This window comes from Sinohyriopsis cumingii, chromosome 10 (genome assembly GCF_028554795.1).
Source record: "Sinohyriopsis cumingii isolate HCF-2022 chromosome 10, ASM2855479v2, whole genome shotgun sequence".
Lineage (NCBI taxonomy): Eukaryota > Metazoa > Mollusca > Bivalvia > Unionida > Unionidae > Sinohyriopsis > Sinohyriopsis cumingii.
In genome coordinates, this window is record NC_142970.1 from 35,565,281 (window position 1) to 35,585,403 (window position 20,123).

Sequence of the window (20,123 nt, forward strand, 5' to 3'; positions counted from 1 at the left end):
GGCCACTGGAACAATTTCTGACGAATCAGTTCTTTTATACCATTCAGGTACCAGTGGTTAAAGATCTGGTGACGTAACGGATGCAACTGTTCTTTACGTTTGACTTGTATTTTGACCAGCTCTCGGTAAATGCGTTCTCTCAACTCCACAGGTAAAGCACGAATGTTCTCTAGCAAAGTATCCATGAATAGGTCATACTAAATCCTCTTTGGTCTGACACAAGAAATGTACTGTTTGCACAGACAGTTTTAATTCATTGTCGAATCGAAATCGTTTAGTCACTAATTTACACATTACAATTCGTTCAGAAGTTTCCTCTTTCACTAAGTTGACATTGTGTAAAAGATGTCGGTAATTCGTTAACTCTTCCTCTGGAATTCGATGCAGTACGTTTACATTGTAGAAGATAGAATCATCAATAGCAAACCAGTTCTTTTTAAAACCAGGGGGTTGTTGATCTATGTCTGTCCAATGGAACACTTTCAACTGAATCAGTCCTTTTATAGCATTCAGGTACCAGTGGTTCAAACACCGGTGACGTAACGGATGCAATTGTTCTTTACGTTTGACTTGTATTTTGACCAGCTCTCGGTAAATGCGTTCTCTCAACTCCACAGGCAAAGCACGAATGTTCTCGTGTAAAGTATCCATGAACAGACTATGGTAAGTTACTTCAGTGTCTCGGTCCCACTAAGGGTAAGTAATGACAATTCGGTGACCATCGAGCATGTTCTACGTAGGCCGAATCTTGCGGTTCCCAGTGGTGAAGTGACACACCGCAACTGAAGCACTTGACTTTATCTCCTTCGCCCAAGTAGAAAAATCCGGCTCTGGCTAATTCTTCGGGGGTCGGGCCTCCCAGATACTTAGGCCATTTTCCTTTGAACGATTGAAGACGATTTTCAAAGTCGCAGTATTCCGACAAACGCACAGGGAACGAATATTCTTCTTTCACAGGTTCGTTTCGATGAGGGTTGAGTGACATGGGTAGGAGTTTGCTCAGGGCTGGATGACATCCGTAGGGGGGGGGGTAGACGTGAAGGTGAACATTTCCCTTTAAAACGAAACCCAGTAAAGTGTCCAAGAGGACGAGTGGCATCGCTTTCGCATCCCTCAGGTTTGACACGCACAGCATCACTTTCCATGATAGGGGTAGTGAGAACAAAGTTCCCATGATGCTTTACGGCATCGCTAAGGTCACAACGTACAGCATCGTACCCATCGCAAGGCTCACAATCGCATTCCACTTCAGAAGCCCCACACTTGAATTGTGCCTTTCTAAACTTGTTTTGCATTTCTCTGAAAGTATTCATCTTGTTCGCTCGGTCTTGGTAGTCACAATGAACTATCGATCTTGCCTAGAGTTCCTTTTTATATACAGACCAATACCGACGTGTCCATACGGTAAGGTGAAATGATTGGGAAGTCGAACTCGCTTCTGGTACACGATTTGATAGACTTTTTCCAAGGACCGACTGACGATGTGGTGAGTGGGTAAACGTACAATCTTGTTGGGTTGGTGAGTGGTCACTTTAAAGTTTCCATCCTCTCCCGATTGCAAGGCTTCTTTCAGTACCCCAAAGTTCACCACTCGACTGGTACGATAATTCAGAGTCAGTCCTTTCACTTTGCACGTCGTGTGCACTTCTCCTTGTTTGTCCCGGTATTCGTAGCCGTAATTTTTGGGACCGCCACTGACGAAACTTAGAATCTTGTCGTCGGGATGCTCGTCTGTCCAGGCTCCTAAACGGTCTCCTTCGATGTCAGGGTGCTGTTGACTCGAGTGATGAATGTAGATGCAACTGTCCGTGTCAAAGTACAGGACGCGTTCCCCTAACAGTTCTAAAGCTTCGTACAATTTTAAACGAGCATGGGCTGTCACGTAAGCCGCAATGATGACATTTCCAAAAGGGTCGTCTTGTACAAAGTCCAGATCTTCTTCGTAATTGACCAAGATCAAATCCTCGCGAACGACGTCCACGTGTTTCATGTATTTGGTTTTGTCGTGAATCATCTGGAAGTAGCGGGAAGGTTCTGTCAAATATTCCGTCTTGGGTAAACACGGTCGTTGTGCCATTTTACCCCACAAGCAATTTAACATCACTTTGGCAAACGATCGCCTGCCTTCGTTTTTCTCGATGTGGTCTAAAGTGATGCCTTCTTGTTCATTGTATTTCTCTTTGAATTGTATTTGGTCTTCGGGAGTGTGACACCAGGAAGGATAGCCGCTGGCTTCTTGCTTCAGTTTCAAAAAGGCATTCACGTAGTCAGCGAAAATGCCTTTCTGCGTGGGGTCACCCTTATGGTATTGTTGTGTCTTGGGAAAGTGACAAATTTCGTACACTTCTAACAGTTGGTATCCCATGTCCATAGCTTTGAACAATTCCACGCTGACCCACGTCCCTGTCAAGGCCCGTTCTTCCTGGGTGTGCTGACAAGGCTGATCTTGGTTGCACGTTTCGGCACAAGTACGGCACAATGGAAACATCAGTTTGCCTTGACAATGGTGAGGTAAGACGGGATGGTATAGGTTCGTGGGAGGCAAAACTTTGCACTTGATCAGACCTTCGTATTGTCGAATGTTTTTCAGGTCGATGTGTTCCGTGAACAATTGTGGGTGCCCTGTAGGAAAGCGACAATATTTGCACACGTAAGGATACAGCGAACACACGTCCAAGTATTTGATTTCTTCTCCTTTCTCTTCGTCGGCTTGGTACAGCAAACAGGTGGCATTGGTCCTTCCTCCGTACAAACTATCCCTCGGGTTCAGCGGGTCCATGAACTGGTAACTTTCCACGAGGCGTTTAAACTCGGGATCGGTTTTCATACGGTGATCGTACTCGTGTTCCCACATTTCCACCACTTGGTATCCTTCCTGTTCCAACTTTAGGCGCCGCTGACAAGTGTCCTGGTACAAGTCTTCCATGGTTCGTTGTAAAAACTGATTTTTAGTGCTACGATCAGGGTAACAGACGGGACATCCCTGAAATAATCAACCGTTAAACTCGTACACGATCTTGGGGTTTTCTAAGTCTCAGCCATCGACCGAATACGTTCCGATGGTCTTTTCACCCCCTCCGTTGCGGGCATGCTGAATCCACTTGTCTTCCTTGTCGCACAAGTAATGTAACCAACGTAGGGCTTTGACCGAGTATTGACGTTTGACAAAGTGGGTCGTTTGAGGACTGATGACAGCCACGGTGTTTTCAGGCATGAATCGTTGTCGATACACTAAGGAACACGCTTTGGCAATGGTGCAAGCTTCTTTCAAAGGATCGACCCCTCCGTGTTCCATGAACAGTTCTCGAAATTTTCCACAGCAACGTCGTAAAATGTCCACGTCGGAACGACAATACTTTACCATTTCTTCCTGAAAGTCGAAAGGGTCCGAGGCATGAGCCTGGTACCAAGCGTAGAAATCTTCTCGTTGTTCGGTACGCATGTTGTCGGAGTCGTAATAGTGAGCCTCAGGTAAATGGGGTAGAACGGCGTGTTGATTGGCTTCCGTATTGAAAAAGTGTGGAAAGTACCCTTTAGCCATTTCTGTCATCCCGTTGCCCCATCGCTCGTTATGTAAAATCAGAGATTGTTGGACAATTTTTTGAATATTTTTGAGGAACTGATCTGTTGATCAAAAATGCGTCAGAATAACCGAGCTGTTATGCAAGAATGAGGTGAAGCATAGAACGCACCAGCATTACTATTCTAGATTATGCGGGTTACCAGTATGGGGTTATAGTTCTGGTAGATTGTCAAAACGGGTCAGCAGTATAGGGTAATATTTTTTGCATAATATCAGATCAAGCATACATCATTCATGAAGAACAGAACCGAGAAAAGCTATCTTATTTATAACTTTTATGTCAAGTTATGAGAAGTTCTGAGATTGAGCTGTTGAGAGTAAATACAGAAATCCCATTAAAAATGCATCCGATGCTCATTTAAATAAAATATATACCATGTTGGAATAATCTGTATATTTTGAGGGAGAATGGTTCCAAATATGTTCCGAATATGACATAATGTAAAGGATGCTATGTATTATTATTTTTCTTCCCTTAATTAATACATTATATACTTCTTTGTCAGAATGCTTGTTGAATCTTCTTTTTTGCGCCTGTATATTTATTGTAGATATTTATTTATTGTAGGTATTTGGTTTGGGGTCCTATCAATACTATACATATTGACGTCTGGCTAATTACTCGGGTATACTGATTAGAAAAACAAGGAGGAAAAGATATACGGGCATCAGCAGAAAATGATTAAACATCCATTGTAGTTTTAGCTGTGTTTCCAGGTCATATATAAGGTATGTATAGTATGTACGCTGTATCAATGATATACCACGAGATGTATAAATATTTACAATGAGTGGTATATCATTGATACAGAGCACATACTATATATATATATTATTTATTTATATCACGTACAATACACATATTTGCACTTGAAATGGAGTTACAACATGCTCCTGAAACTGTATAGACTAAGTGAATGAACTCACATCCCTGCGAGTGTGTCCGCTACAAAATGTAGTTCTACAGTTTTTCTTTTTGTTCACAATCACATATGCAAATTGATAAGTTGATTGTTTACTTTTTCAGTTTCTACTGATTCACAGTTATTAAATCAATATAAAAAACACTCATGTTCTAAACTTGAAATATGGTTTATATGAGGAACGTAGTGCACTGCAAACACGGTTAGCTTCTCGTACACTCAACTTGTACTGTCAGGCATTCACGTACTGGCATATTGGAAATCAGCATGGAATAGAAACTAAGTGAAATGACGAACCAACAAGAGGTAATTAAAATATTTTAATATGTTGACAGTTCATCTAAGCCATTATTCTGATTAAATTAAAATTTCTAAAGACTTTAAAAATCTCTCTCTCTCTCTCTCTCTCTCTCTCTCTCTCTCTCTCTCATATATATACTAAAGAACTATTGCGCAAAAAAAATGTTGGATTACTGACATAGGAAAGACAAGGAAATATCTCCTGGGGTGGTAAGTCTACTGCCCCAAGATGCAGAAACTTTTGATACTGAAATGGAAATGTTGCAAACAAGTACGACAGTAGTAAGCACAGTATAAAGAGATTCACACATATTTAAACATTTAGTACTGACATATATTGGAAACATTACTGTTTGAATAAAGCAGTGACGATTTGCTGATTACAAGGTAAAAGCAAACTTACAAGCTCCTTAAATGCGTGTACAATCATAAATAAATTGAGACATGAGTGACAAAATGGAAGCGAAATCGTAACTAAAGGCTGTTAGCACATCACAATTCATGCCATTGGCACATTACCACGCTCGAGATAAAAGGCACATAAACACATTCAATATTATAATTTATTTGGAATACCAATGGAATTTAGTTGGAACTTTATACATTTGGACTTGTAATAAAACTCGTAAGACTATTTTGAATTTAATTCACAGTACCATTAGTTTTTAAATTTTCACTTTGTATTCTCGGGAAATAAACTATTTCTTGAATTTTACAAAACATGATGATTTTCTCTGTTCTTTTACTTAGTTTAAGACCGCGGATCCGTTACAGAGGGTGTGTGTGTGTGTGTGTGTGTGTGTGTGTGTGTGATTTGATTTTTAACGTAGCTTTACCAATTTTTCAGTTATAGCAATGCGATGTCTGCAGTCTGGCAGTTTATATGTCTAGCATTGGGGCATCATGCCGCAGACATGTAACATGATGTCCCACCCAGTCCCATTATTCTGACACAAGGCCGACCAGTCCTAACACTAGCCTCTTAATGGTGAGCGCCTAGCGAGGCAGCTGTTTGTAACATTTTTATAAATCTTCTGCATGACTCGGCTGAGATTCGAATCCGCGACCTCCAGCACTAGAAGCGGACGCTCTATCCAGAGGTTAAATCAATAATGTCATAGAACATTTATCTGACGTTTTGCATAAATGAACGTTTGGTAGGATTGTTTGACAGATTGATGAATGCCACCCGCTAAGAAGAAATTTATATAGATATTTAAGACTGCACAAGCTTGTGTCAATGTACAAAAGAAATATGAAATATGTATTTTTTTGTGCTCTGGAATTAGCGATAGACACCAATTTATGAAGTAATAGACTTTAAAAAGTACAATCAGAATAGATGCAGTCATTGGCTAAATACATATCCGGTGAAGGCTGAAAATATATCAAAAGGTGAAGCTATATTCTGTACCTCTGTAAATGTGTGTGAAAGACAGTTAAGCTGATAGAAATCACATTGGTGAAAACAACTAGCATGGATACACTGACACTTTAACTCGTGCTCTTTTAAGCGACGACCCTAACAGTTACAATGATGGAAGGTAATTAAATATGCAGTAAGGATCTATCAAGTTTGCTACCATCACAAAAAATGGCTGGAGAAAATCAATCAGCAGTAAATAATCGATTTGTTTTATATAGGCCAATGAAGTTAATTTAATAGTCCTGATGCCTAATAAACGCCTGAATTGTGCAGTCAACAGTTCCTCATGCTGTTAATTGTCATTTTGAAGGCATCATTGTATATAACACGATGTTTCACGTCTGCGTACCACCCAATTTTCATATTGTTTTGCATCAGTCAAATACATGATGGACGATGCAAACATCTAAACAAATTCCATTAAGTAAATTCACAAATTAACAGACAAGCCATTCACAGAGGCAATGTTTGCATTCAGGCATTTTACAACTAGTTGGGTGTGATTGCATAACTATTATTTGATGAATTCATGTAAGAGAATGCTAAGACAGTGGTCTTGGATCAATTCATGCAAGAGAATGCTAAGACAGTGGTCTTGGATCAATTCATGTAAGGGAATGCTAAGATCATTTTCTTTCATGAATTCATGTGAGAGAATGCTACGACAATGGACGTTGATGAATTCGTGTAAGAGGATGCTAAGACAATGTTCTTTGATGAATTCTTGTAAGAGAATGCTAAGACAATGGTCTTTGATGAATTCATGTAAGAGAATGCTAAGACAATGGTCTTTGATGAATTCATGTAAGAGAATGCTAAGACAATGGTCTTTGATGAATTCTTGTAAGAGAATGCTAAGACAATGGTCTTTGATGAATTCATTTAAGAATGCTAAGACAATGGTCTTTGATGAATTCATGTACGAATGCTAAGACAATGGTCTTTGATGAATTCATGTAAGAATGCCAAGACAATGGTCTTTGATGAATTCACGTAAGAATGCCAAGACAATGGACTTTGATGAATTCATGTGAGAGAATGCCAAGAGAATGGTATTTGATGAATTCATGTAAGAATGCCAAGACAATGAGTCTTTGATGAATTCATATGAGAGAATGCTAAGACATTTGTCTTTGATGAATTCATGTAAGAGAATGCTAAAACAATGGTCTTGGATGAATTCATGTAAGAGAATGCTAAGACAATTGTCTTTGATGAATTCATGTAAGAGAATGCTAATGTTCTTGGATGAATTCATGTAAGAGAATGCTAAAACAATGGTCTTGGATGAATTCATGTAAGAGAATGCTAAGACAATGATCTATGATGAACTCAAGTAAGAATGTTAAGACAATGGTATTTGATGAATTCATGTAAGTGAATGTTAAGACAATGGTCTATGAAGAAGTCATGTAAGAGAATTCTAAGACAATGGTCTTGGATGAGTTCACGTAAGAATGCTAAGACAATGGTTTTGGATGAGTTCGTGTAAAAATGCGAACACAATAGTCTTTGATGAATTCATGTAAGAGAATGTTAAAATAATGGCCTTTGATGAACTCATGTAAGAATGCTAAGACAATGGTGTTTGATGAATTCATGTAAGAGAATGCTAAGAAAATGGTCTTTGATGAATTCATGTAAGTGAAATCTAAGACAATGGTCTATGATGAATTCACGTAAGAAAATGCTAAGACAATGGTCTCGGATGAATACATGTAAAAATGCTAAGACAATGGTGTTTGACGAATTCATGTACGAATGCTAAGACAATGGTCTTTGATGAATTCGCGTAAGAATGCTAAGACAATGGTCATGGATGAATTCATGTAAGAGAATGTTAAAACAATGGTCCTTGATGAATTCATGTAAGAGAATGCTAAGACAATATTATATGAAGAATTCATATAAGAGAATGCTCTGACAATCGTCTATGAAGAATTCATGTAAGAGAATGCTAATACAATGGTCTATGATGAATTCATTTAAGAGAATGGTAAGACAATTGTCTTGGATGAATTCATTTAAGAGAATGCTAAGACAATGGTCTATGAAGTATTCATGTAAGAGAACGCTAAGACAGTGGTCATTGATGAATTCATGCAAGAGAATGCTAAGACAATATTATATGAAGAATTCATATAAGAGAATGCTAAGACAATGGTCTATGAAGAATTCATGTAAGAGAATGCTAATACAATGGTCTATGATGAATTCATTTAAGAGAATGCTAAGACAATGGTCTATGAAGTATTCATGTAAGAGAATGCAAAGCAGTGGTCTTTGATGAATTCATGCAAGAGAATGCTAAGACAATATTATATGAAGAATTCATATAAGAGAATGCTAAGACAATGGTCTATGAAGAATTCATGTAAGAGAATGTTAAAACAATGGTCCTTGATGAATTCATGCAAGAGAATGCTAAGACAATATTATATGAAGAATTCATATAAGAGAATGCTAAGACAATGGTCTATGAAGAATTCATGTAAGAGAATGCTAATACAATGGTCTATGATGAATTCATTTAAGAGAATGCTAAGACAATGGTCTATGAAGTATTCATGTAAGAGAATGCTAAGACAGTGGTCTTTGATGAATTCATGCAAGAGAATGCTAAGACAATATTATATGAAGAATTCATATAAGAGAATGCTAAGACAATGGTCTATGAAGAATTCATGTAAGAGAATGCTAAAACAATGGTCTTTGATGAATTCATGCAAGGGAATGTTAAGAAAATGGTCTTTGATAAATACTTGTAAGATAATCCTAAGACAATGGTTTTTGATGAATTCATGAAAGAGAATTCTAAGACAATGGTCTTGGACGAGTTCACGTAAGAATGCTAAGACAATGGTTTTGGATGAGTTCGTGTAAGAATGCTAAGACAATAGTCTTTGATGAATTCATGTTAGAGAATGCTAAAACAATGGCCTTTGATGAATTCGTGTAAGGGAATGCTAAGAGGATGGTCTTTGCTGAATTCATGTAAGAGAATGCTAAGAAAATGGTCTTTGATGAATTCATGTAAGTGAAATCTAAGGCAATGGCCTATTATGAATTCACGTAAGAGAATGCTAAGAAAATGGTCTATAATGAATTCCTGTAAGAGAACACTAAGACAATGGTCTCGGATGAATTCATGTAGAAATGCTAAGACAATGGTCTTTGACGAATTCAAGTACGAATACTACGACAATGGTCTTTGATGAATTCGCGTAAGAATGCTAAGACAATGGTCTATGATGAATTCATGTAAGAATGCTAAGACAATGTTCATGGATGAATTCGTGAAAGAGAATGTTAAGACAATGGTCTTTGATGAATTCATGCAAGAGAATGCTAAGAAACTGGTCTTTGATGAATGCATCTAAGAGAATGCTAAGACAATGGTTTTTGATGAATTCATGTAAGAATGCTGATACAATGGTCTCTGATGAATTCTTGTAAGAATGCTAAGACAATAATCTATGATGAGCTCATGTAAGAATGCTAAGACAATGGTCTTGGATTAAGTCATGTAAGGGAATGCTAAGATCATTTCTTTGATGAATTCATGTATGAGAATGCTAAGACAATGGTCTATGATGAATTTGTGTAAGAATACTAAGGGAACGGTTTTTGATGAATTCATGTAAGAATACTAAGACAGTGAACTTTGATGAATTCATGTAAGAATGACACGACAATGGTTTTTGATAAATTCATGCAACAATGCTAAGACAATGGTCATTGATTAATTCATGTAAGAATGCAAAGACAATGACGTATGATGAATTCGTGTAAGAATGCTAAGACAGTGGTATTTTATGAATTCATGTAAGAGAATGCTAAGACAATGGTCTATGAATAATTCTTGTAAGAGAATGCGAAGACAATGGTTTTTGATGAATTCATGCAAGAAAATGCTAAGACAGTGGTATTTTATGAATGCATGTAAGAGAATGCTAAGACAATGGTCTATGAATAATTCATGTAAGAGAATGATAAGACAATGGTCTTGGATGAGTTCATGTAAGTGAAATCTAAGACAATGGCCTATGACAAATTCGCGTAAGAGAATGCTATGACACTGGTCTATGAAGAATTCTTGTAAGAGAATGCTAAAACAATGGTATCGGATGGATTCACGTAAGAATGCTAAGACAATGGTCATTGATGAATTCATGTAAGAGTATGCTAAGACTATGGTCTATGGTGAATTCATGTAGGAAAATGCTAAAACAATTGTCTTTGCTGAATTCATGCAAGAGAATGCTAAGAAAATGGTCTTTGATGATTTCATGTAAGTGAAATCTAAGACAATGGCCTATGACGAATTCACGTAAGAGAATGCTAAGACAATGGTCTATAATGAATTCCTATAAGAGAATGCTATGACACTGGTCTATGAAGAATTCTTGTAAGAGAATGCTAAAACAATGGTATAGGATGAATTCACGTAAGAATGCTAAGACAATAGTCTTTGATGAATTCGCGTAAGAATGCTAAGATAACGGTCTATAATGAATTCATGTAAGAATGCTGAGAAAATGGCCTCTGATGAACTCATGAAAGAATGCTAAGCCAATGGTCTTGCATCAATTCATGTAAGGGAATGCTAAGATCATTTTCTTTGATGAATTCATGTGAGAGAATGCTACGACAATGGTCGTTGATGAATTCGTGTAAGAGGATGCTAAGACAATGTTCTTTGCTGAATTGATATAAGAGAATGCTAAGACAATGGTATTTGCCGAATTCATGTAAGAGAGTGATAAGACAATGGTCAATGATGAATTCATTTAAGAATGCTAAGACAATGGTCTATGATGAATTCATTTAAGACTGCTAAGACAATGGTCTTTGATGAATTCATGTAAGAATGCCAAGACAATGGTCTTTGATAAATTCATGCAACAATGCTAATACAATGGTCATTGATTGATTCATGCAAGAATGCTAAGACAATGATCTATGATGAACTCATTTAATAATGTTAAGACAATTGTATTTGATGATTTCATGTAAGTGAATGCTAAGACAATGGTCTATGAAGAACTCATGTAAGAGAATTCTAAGACAATGGTCTTGGAAGAGGTCACATAAGAATGCTAAGACAATGGTCTTGAATGAGTTCGTGTAAGAATGCTAAGACAGTAGTCTTTGATGAATTCATGTAAGTGAATGCTAAGACAATGGCATTTGACAAAAATCATGTAAGAATACAAAGACAATGGTGTTTGATGAATTCACGTAAGGGAATGCTAAGACGATTATCTTTGCTGAATTCATTTAAGAGAATGCTAAGAAAATGGTCTTTGATGAATTCGTGTAAGTGAAATCTAAGACAATGGTCTATGATGAATTCACGTAAGAGAATGCTAAGACAATGGTCAATAATGAATTCATGTAAGAGAATGCTAAGACAATGGTCTCGGATGAATTCATGTAAAATTGCTAAGACAATGGTCTTTGACGAATTCATGTAAGAATGCTAAGACAATGATCTTTGATGAATTCGCGTAAGAATGCTAAGATAATGGTCTTTGATGAATTCATGTAAGAGAATTCTAAAACAAAGGTCTATGAAGAATTCATGTAAGAGAATGATAAGACAATATTATATGAAGAATTCATATAAGAGAATGCTAAGACAATGGTCTATGAAGAATTCATGCAAGGGAATACTAAGAAAATGGTCTTTGATGAATGCTTGTAAGAGAATCCTAAGACAATGGTTTTTGATGAATTCATGCAAGAGAATTCTAGGACAGTGGTCTTGGACGAGTTCACGTAAGAATGCTAAGACAATGGTTTTGGATGAGTTCGTGTAAGAATGCTAAGACAATAGTCTTTGATGAATTCATGTTAGAGAATGCTAAAACAATGGCCTTTGATGAATTCGTGTAAGAATGCGAAGACAATGGTGTTTGATGAATTCATGTAAGGGAATGCTAAGAGGATGGTCTTTGCTGAATTCATGTAAGAGAATGCTAAGAAAATGGTCTTTGATGAATTCATGTAAGTGAAATCTAAGACAATGGTCTATGATGAATTCACGTAAGAGAATGCTCTGACAATGGTCTATGAAGAATTCATGTACGAGAATGCTACGACAATGGTCTATGATGAATTCATTTAAGAGAATGCTAAGACAATGGTCTATGATGAATTCATGTAAGAGAATGCTAAGACAGTGGTCTATGAATAATTCATGTAAGAGAATGATAGGACAATGGTCTTGGATGAATTCATGTAAGAGAATGCTAAGACAATTGTCTTTGATGAATTCATGTAAGAGAATGCTAAGACAATGGTCTTGGATGGATTCATGTAAGAGAATGCTAAGACAATTGTCTTTGATGAATTCATGTAAGAGAATGCTAAGACAATGGTCTTGGATGAATTCATGTAAGAGAATGCTAAGACAATGGTCTTGGATGAATTCATGTAAGAGAATGCTAAGACAATTGTCTTTGATGAATTCATGTAAGAGAATGCTAAGACAATGGTCTTGGATGGATTCATGTAAGAGAATGCTAAGACAATTGTCTTTGATGAATTCATGTAAGAGAATGCTAAGACAATGGTCTTTGATGAATTCATGTAAGAGGATGCTAAGACAATGGTCTTGGATGTATTCACGTAAGAGAATGCTAAAGCAATGGTCTTGGATGAATTCATGTAAGAGAATGCTAAGATAATGGTCTTGGATGAAGAAAACATGTTACGTTTTGTTTCAGCTCCATTCATAACATTGGCGAGAAAATAAAGTTTTGATATAAAGACGTGGGTGATGATGATCACTTGATATTAAGATGTAGAGATTATTCACACAGAAAGTCAATCTAAATTTAAAATTTACCTAGCGTCATTCCACATTTTATTTAAACTCTTGTCCGGCCATCCATTTACATCAGTTCATCAAATAGTTTGTAAAGCAAAATAACAAAAGCACCAAGTAAATCAAATACCGAACAGAGACGAAAACTATTTACATTTTGTACAAACTTCATGGTTGACTGGACAGGAAAAGATGGAAGAAACCATTATGAAATAACTATTAGAATTCTGGATGGACTAAAGACGCTCTAGAGAAGGCGGCAAACATTTTAAATGAAGACAAATGTACATTGACAATAAAAGCATTTTCAAAATATGCATACCTAATTCCTAAATAATACAGCAATACATTTAACTTATGTATCAAACTCATTTAAACGCTGACATTTCAGTGTGAAAGTTTAAAGGTCTTTCCAAATATAAACAGTCATATAGTTTTCTACAATATTGTTCTAAATACGACATTTTGGGTTTATGTGAAATATGGGGGAGTAGTAAGGATGGATTTGGTAACTTGTTTAATGCATGTGAACATTTTGCCTGCATAGAACAAAGAGCTCTAATTGTAGTGTCGTATCGCCTATTTTGATGTAACTGCGCTCTACTTCGGGAAATAGAGAAGCGAGAGGCTTTTTCTTTCAGGTATTTAATTCAAAATGGAACCTTCAAAGTTTTGCATGCTGGCTGGACGTTTACATTATGGTTTACATTATGGTTATATATGATCATAGCACTCTTCAGAGCAAGCATTCTCTGAAAACCGTTCTTGACTAATGCTGAGCTACGTTATGGTCCGAGTGTGTTAACTGCACAGATATTTATAAAACTCAGCATTCAAACTACAATGCACACAACATAAATTATATAATCAAATTGTAGCCATATATCCATTCGCCACTCACACTACATTTAATGTATACTAGTATTTACAAATTTCTTTTATATTAAGTTGGAAATTGCTTGTAAAATATTTCCTTATATGCTAATTAGTTCCAAATTACAATGTAACAACTTAATAACTATTTTAAGCCCCGTAAATGCACTTCAAGAGCTACGAATTTGCATCAGTAGTTACAAGTCTAAATCTATAGCTGAAAAGAAAAACTTGTATTGGTAATTTATTGTAGGTCTACAAATACACCTTTCCAACCAACAATGGGCTTTTTTTTTATTCACGGGCCTGACAGCTGGAATGTAACCACTCCCATTTGGCTAGAGTGTCTGTTGCTAAAAACGTATGTAACACGAATCTTCGATACTAAATTTAACACTAAATACAGATGTACCCTCTATCATAACTAAACAATACTTGAATTTATCAAGCGATTTATATACAAATGTCTCTGCTCATCTATGACACAGATGACTTCAATATCACCTAATATAATTAAATCTGGTATGATAAAAGTAGAAACAGCAGTGGTATATCTATTTTTGTTCAAGATAAGTTCCTGAAATATGGTGATGTGCGACAATAAATAAAACAAAGATAAATATATCATTATGTACACGGTCATGTCAGTACAAGTAGATAATATACAATTGTACACACGGCATTATCAGTAAAACTAGGTGAATATATCATTATACATACGGCTTTATCAGTAACATAGATAAATGTAATTATATACATGGCATTATCAGTAACATAGATAAATGTAATTATATACATGGCATTATCAGTAACATAGATAAATATAATTATATACATGGCATTATCAGTAACATAGATAAATATAATTATATACATGGCATTATCAGTAACATAGATAAATATAATTATATACATGGCATTATCAGTAACATAGATAAATATAATTATATACATGGCATTATCAGTAACATAGATAAATATAATTATATACATGGCATTATCAGTAACATAGATAAATATAATTATATACATGACATTATCAGTAACATAGATAAATATAATTATATACATGACATTATCAGTAACATAGATAAATATAATTATATACATGGCATTATCAGTAACATAGATAAATATAATTATATACATGGCATTATCAGTAACATAGATAAATATAATTATATACACGACATTATCAGTAACATAGATAAATATAATTATATACACGACATTATCAGTAACATAGATAAATATAATTATATACACGGCATTATCAGTAACATAGATAAATATAATTATATACATGGCATTATCAGTAACATAGATAAATATAATTATATACATGACATTATCAGTAACATAGATAAATATAATTATATACATGGCATTATCAGTAACATAGATAAATATAATTATATACATGGCATTATCAGTAACATAGATAAATATAATTATATACATGACATTATCAGTAACATAGATAAATATAATTATATACATGGCATTATCAGCAACATCGATAAATATAATTATATACACGGCCTTATCAGTAACAAAGATAAATATAATTATATAAACGACATTATCAGCAACATAGATATTTGATTATGCGCACGACATGTATCTTTATATCACTGGTTTACTTTCAGCATTGTTTAAAAAAAGGTCGTTTTGAACTTTTTCCACTGAATTCTTGGCTTTGTAGCGCGTACTTGACGCATCATCAAACGACCGATCTTTTGCTGTATCTTTATTTTATTCTGTTAGCCCATATACAGTTATATGACAATGAATGGTATAAGTAGAATGGGCGTTCGCAGGATATTTTTGGGGAAGGGGGTAGAGTGTCAAAATCAAAATCGAAGGGACCAAGCGATTATCCTACCAACACCCCCTGCGGACCACCAAGTAATTAAAAAAGTTATCTTCGTTGACCTGGTTTATATTACTATTAGTTATCATTCTGAGTCCTAATGTTAACATTATAAGAGGCGTGAAGTTAGAATACTGGTCGACACATTCCCGCCTTCTTCCAATAAATAAAGTCACATGTATAACGTGTGAAATACTCGAAATTCTCACTTTGCCTCAGTGCGTTCCCATCCAAATATATATCTGAGAATTTTTTTTTCAGGGGCGTATAAGGAGAAGGAATGCAAGTGGCCACAGAATCTGATTCAATTCACGTCCAAACTACAAATATCACCGGTGACTGTCCTAGAAATATGGGATTATTTCCACCATATCGTGCTGCTGATCATTAATTATCACCGAAAGTATACTTAACAAACTCGCTATCTCACAAAGTCACGTACTCGGTTTATAATAATTTTGCTAAGTAATGCATTGTATTTCCATCCTCAATGGTGTGTGGTCATCTTAGAAAGTGGAGGGATATTGGAAGCATGGCGACAGCAATAGCCTACAGTTTTATGCAAGAGGGAGAAAATGGGCGTGCGCGGGAGGAGGACAATCGGCGGCAGCGTCGCCATACCGAATACCATTATAACCAGCGTCCCCTCACCAACCCAAGCTATGATGACACGGGCAGCGGAAGCTGTGGCAGTAGTCCCGCAGTTCACAGAGGGCTTAAGAGGAGAACAAAGGAGGACATCTCTAAACTCGAAAATCCTGGGGTAAGATTCGAATTTTACTATGATATAATTAAAGTGGCTGTCAAAGTTTTAAGTATTCGTTTTTATAGATAAGAAACATAGGTAAGGAAAGGTTATGATTATAACACATGATATGTAACTATTTTACATGAATGAAGTAAAATCAGCCAATTAGTTATACGTGTCGTTATAGTTGACTGATATTTAAGGCACTTAAATATGCATTCGAGTGTAGGTGTAGAAAAATTATTTTCCCCGAAATGGACCAGGGTAAAAGTACCAAAGGTTAGATAGCTGTCAAACATATTTACTTGTGCACAAAATGGTTTAAATTTGGTGGAGCTCCCGCCTGACTTAAAACTAGGATAAAATCACCACCTACACTTATAGGGATGCAGGAGGTCGTGGGGTCGATCCCCGGGCGAGTCATACCAAAGACGTACAAAAATGGTACTAAGAGCTGCCTCGCTTGGCGCTCAGCATTAAGAGGTTATTGTTAGGACTGGTCGGCCTGGTGTCAGGATAATGTGACTGGGGGGAGGGGCATCATGCTACATGTCTGCGGCATGATGTCCCAGTGCTAGACATCACTATAAACTGCCCCACTGCAGACATCGTAGCGATATGACTGAAAAATTGTTAAAGCTACTTTAAAAATTCAAATAACACACTCACACCTACACTTATAGAGAATTTTGTTTTCGATTGTATCAGATGATAAAAGTCATGTTTTTTTGCATTTTTACCGCTTAATTTCAACCCAAGTCAATGTCATTACTGCCAGAAAGTGGAAAAGTATGTGCAAATTGTGGAGTGTAGCCTTAAGGGCCTCTAACCACTGTAGAATAAATAGTTTCTTTTTACAATTTTAGTTCCTTGTTTTCGTATATCTGTGAAATTTGTTGTCAATTTAAGACAGTTCATGGTAAATATGTTGGCGCTAGTTGGAAGAAACTCTGCGACTCCCCCATTTCAATTTATAATTACATATCACCGTGATGCTATCCAGCAAGCAAATGACACATTTTACATCATAGCGACATTCATTAAATAGTAAGTGCATTTCCTGAAATTGTATTTATCATCAGGAACCAAGGAACATACTACCAGAACCTATTCTCCCCAGAGAGTACAGAACATTCGTGATTTTGAATCACAAATGTACTAGATTAGACTATTTATGCTGAATCACAAATGTACTGGATTAGGCTGTTTATGCTGAATCACAAATGTACTGGATTAGACTGTTTATGCTAAATCACAAATGTACTGGATTAGACTGTTTATGCTAATGTACTGGATTAGACTGTTTATGCTAAATCACAAATGTACTGGATTAGACTATTTATGCTAATGTACTGGATTAGACTGTTTATGCTAATGTACTGGATTAGACTGTTTATGCAAATGTACTGGATTAGACTGTTTATGCTGAATCACAAATGCACTGGATTAGACTGTTTATGCTAATGTACTGGATTAGACTGTTTATACTGAATCACAAATGTACTGGATTAGACTGTTTATGCTGAATCACAAATGTACTTGATTAGACTGTTTATGCTAATGCGCTGGATTAGACTGTTTATGCTAATGTGTGAATACTTTATCATCTGGACATGACATATCTTATTGAAAATATGTCACGTGACGTCAAATCCAAGCATTTATACTACTAACAAAAGGCATGGATATGGTATCTTGTCACACAAATTTCCCAAATATGGCAAGATCTAAGAACCGACCGGGTTGAAATAATATCCTCTTAAAGATTAATTATTATGAAGACACGGGAAACTGTATAACTTTCATTACACAAACAAACAGCAAAAAAGAGGAAAGAAACCACGATAATTAAAGTAAAAGAACCCTTACGTTCACGTTACGTTTCACCCCATAGTTTGGTATTTTGCACAGGTTGAATTTTTATCCTAAAATGTTAGTTCCTCTACTTGAGCCATGGTATTATATATTACCTAATGAAGAATCCGAGAATGTTTATATTAGATTGTTTATATTAGCATGAATCAGTTTCATTGATTCGTTCAGTATGTACCAGACCATGTTTCTAGTCTAGGGTGATTGCCACATGATTCAGTGGTGTGAACAACCAGTAGAAAGTAAAATGTTTACCAAAACATTTAGATAAAATTAAAGCATTTAGTCTGTCAGAAGGTAAATTGTATCTATAGAAAAAAGTAATTTAACCCATATGAAGCTACGTACGAGTGTGTGCGTAGAAGGATTCGTTCATATGAAAAGGACTAAGGCAGAAGTACCGAATTTCAGAATTTTGTTGTACATTTTGCTAGTACACAACTTAGATTAAACGGATTGAACATAAGTTTGACTTTAAAATACGATAAAATCGCCATATATACCTAAGCAACCGACTCCCTCCCAAACTAAAAAGCTCCAGGTAGTGAAAGCATCACGCCCAAAGCTATCGAACGTGGGAAACCAACATTGCTTCAGCCGCTGAACGAGATACTCTGCCTCTGCTGAGAGGAAGGAGCAGTCCCCCAAGACATGCGCGACGCCACGATTGTGACCCTTACCAAAAAAAGGGCGACCGCAGTGATTGTAATAATTACAGAGGCATCTCGCTCCTGAGCATCGTTGGAAAAGTGCACGCCCGCATCATACTCAACAGGCTGCAGTTGCAAAAGGACCGTGTGTACCCGGAATCCCTGTGCGGCGTCAGAGCAGGCAGGTCGACGACATACATGATCTTCTCCCCACGACAACTCCAAGAGAAGAGGCGAGAGCAAATTCAGTAACTCTACATGATGTTCATCAACCTAACCAAAGCCTTCGACCTGGTCAACAGAAAGAGCCAATTTGAACTTGGCAGTAAGATCAGTTGCCCCCCCCCCCCAAAAAAAACCTCCACGGCATGATAATATCTTTCCATGCCGATATGAAGGGAACAGTCCTGTATGATGGATCCTCCTCAGACACCTTCCCAATCAACAGCGGCGTGAAGCAGGGCTGCGTGCTGCTGCCAACCCTTTTCGAGATCCTCTTCCTGCTCCTGTCCTATGCCTTCGACTCGTCAACTGATGGTGTATATCTGCACACCAGGTCCGACGGGAGGCTGTTTAACCTGGCACGAATGCGCTTGGAGACCAAAGTGAGGTGTGTGTTCATCAGGCAGATGCTTTTTGCAGATGACGCGGCTCTTGTGTCCCACACCGAGGATGCCCTCCAGAGACTAGGAGACCGTTTCGCTGCTGTCTGCGAGCAGTTTGGGCTCACCATCAGCCTGGAAAAGAACAACGAAACGTCAACGTGCAAGATACCACCACTTGGAAGGGGATTCCATCAAAATCGACCGTGTCACCCTGGAAGCAGTCAACAACTTTACTTACCTGGGGTCAACCATCAGCAACACTCTCGCTTGATGTGGAGCTGGACAGAAGGCTTGGAAAGGCAAACACCATCATAGCACGACTAACGAAGAGTGTGTGGGAAAACAACGCGCTGACAGAGCACACCAAGATACAAGTCTACCAGGCCTGCGTTCTTAGCACCCTTCTATCTGGACGTGAGACCAGGAGCACCTACACGA

At 36.9% G+C, this 20,123-nt stretch overlaps 1 protein-coding gene across 9 annotated transcripts in view; it reads left to right on the plus strand.

The window, feature by feature from the left end:
* The window catches only part of LOC149789869 (uncharacterized), a 186,489-nt gene that overhangs the window by 13,837 nt on the left and 152,529 nt on the right, over positions 1–20,123 (plus strand). For 7 of the 9 annotated variants that reach the window (XM_089971872.1, XM_089971871.1, XM_089971870.1 and 4 more), the window contains exon 2: positions 16,072–16,573. In XM_089971872.1, the coding sequence (XP_089827998.1) occupies positions 16,301–16,573 (273 nt within the window). In that variant the 5' untranslated portion in view covers positions 16,072–16,300. Of the gene's footprint in view, positions 1–4,151; positions 4,313–16,071; positions 16,574–20,123 lie in introns of all 9 variants that reach the window. The other 2 variants (XM_089971863.1, XM_089971864.1) reach the window with 1 other exon arrangement.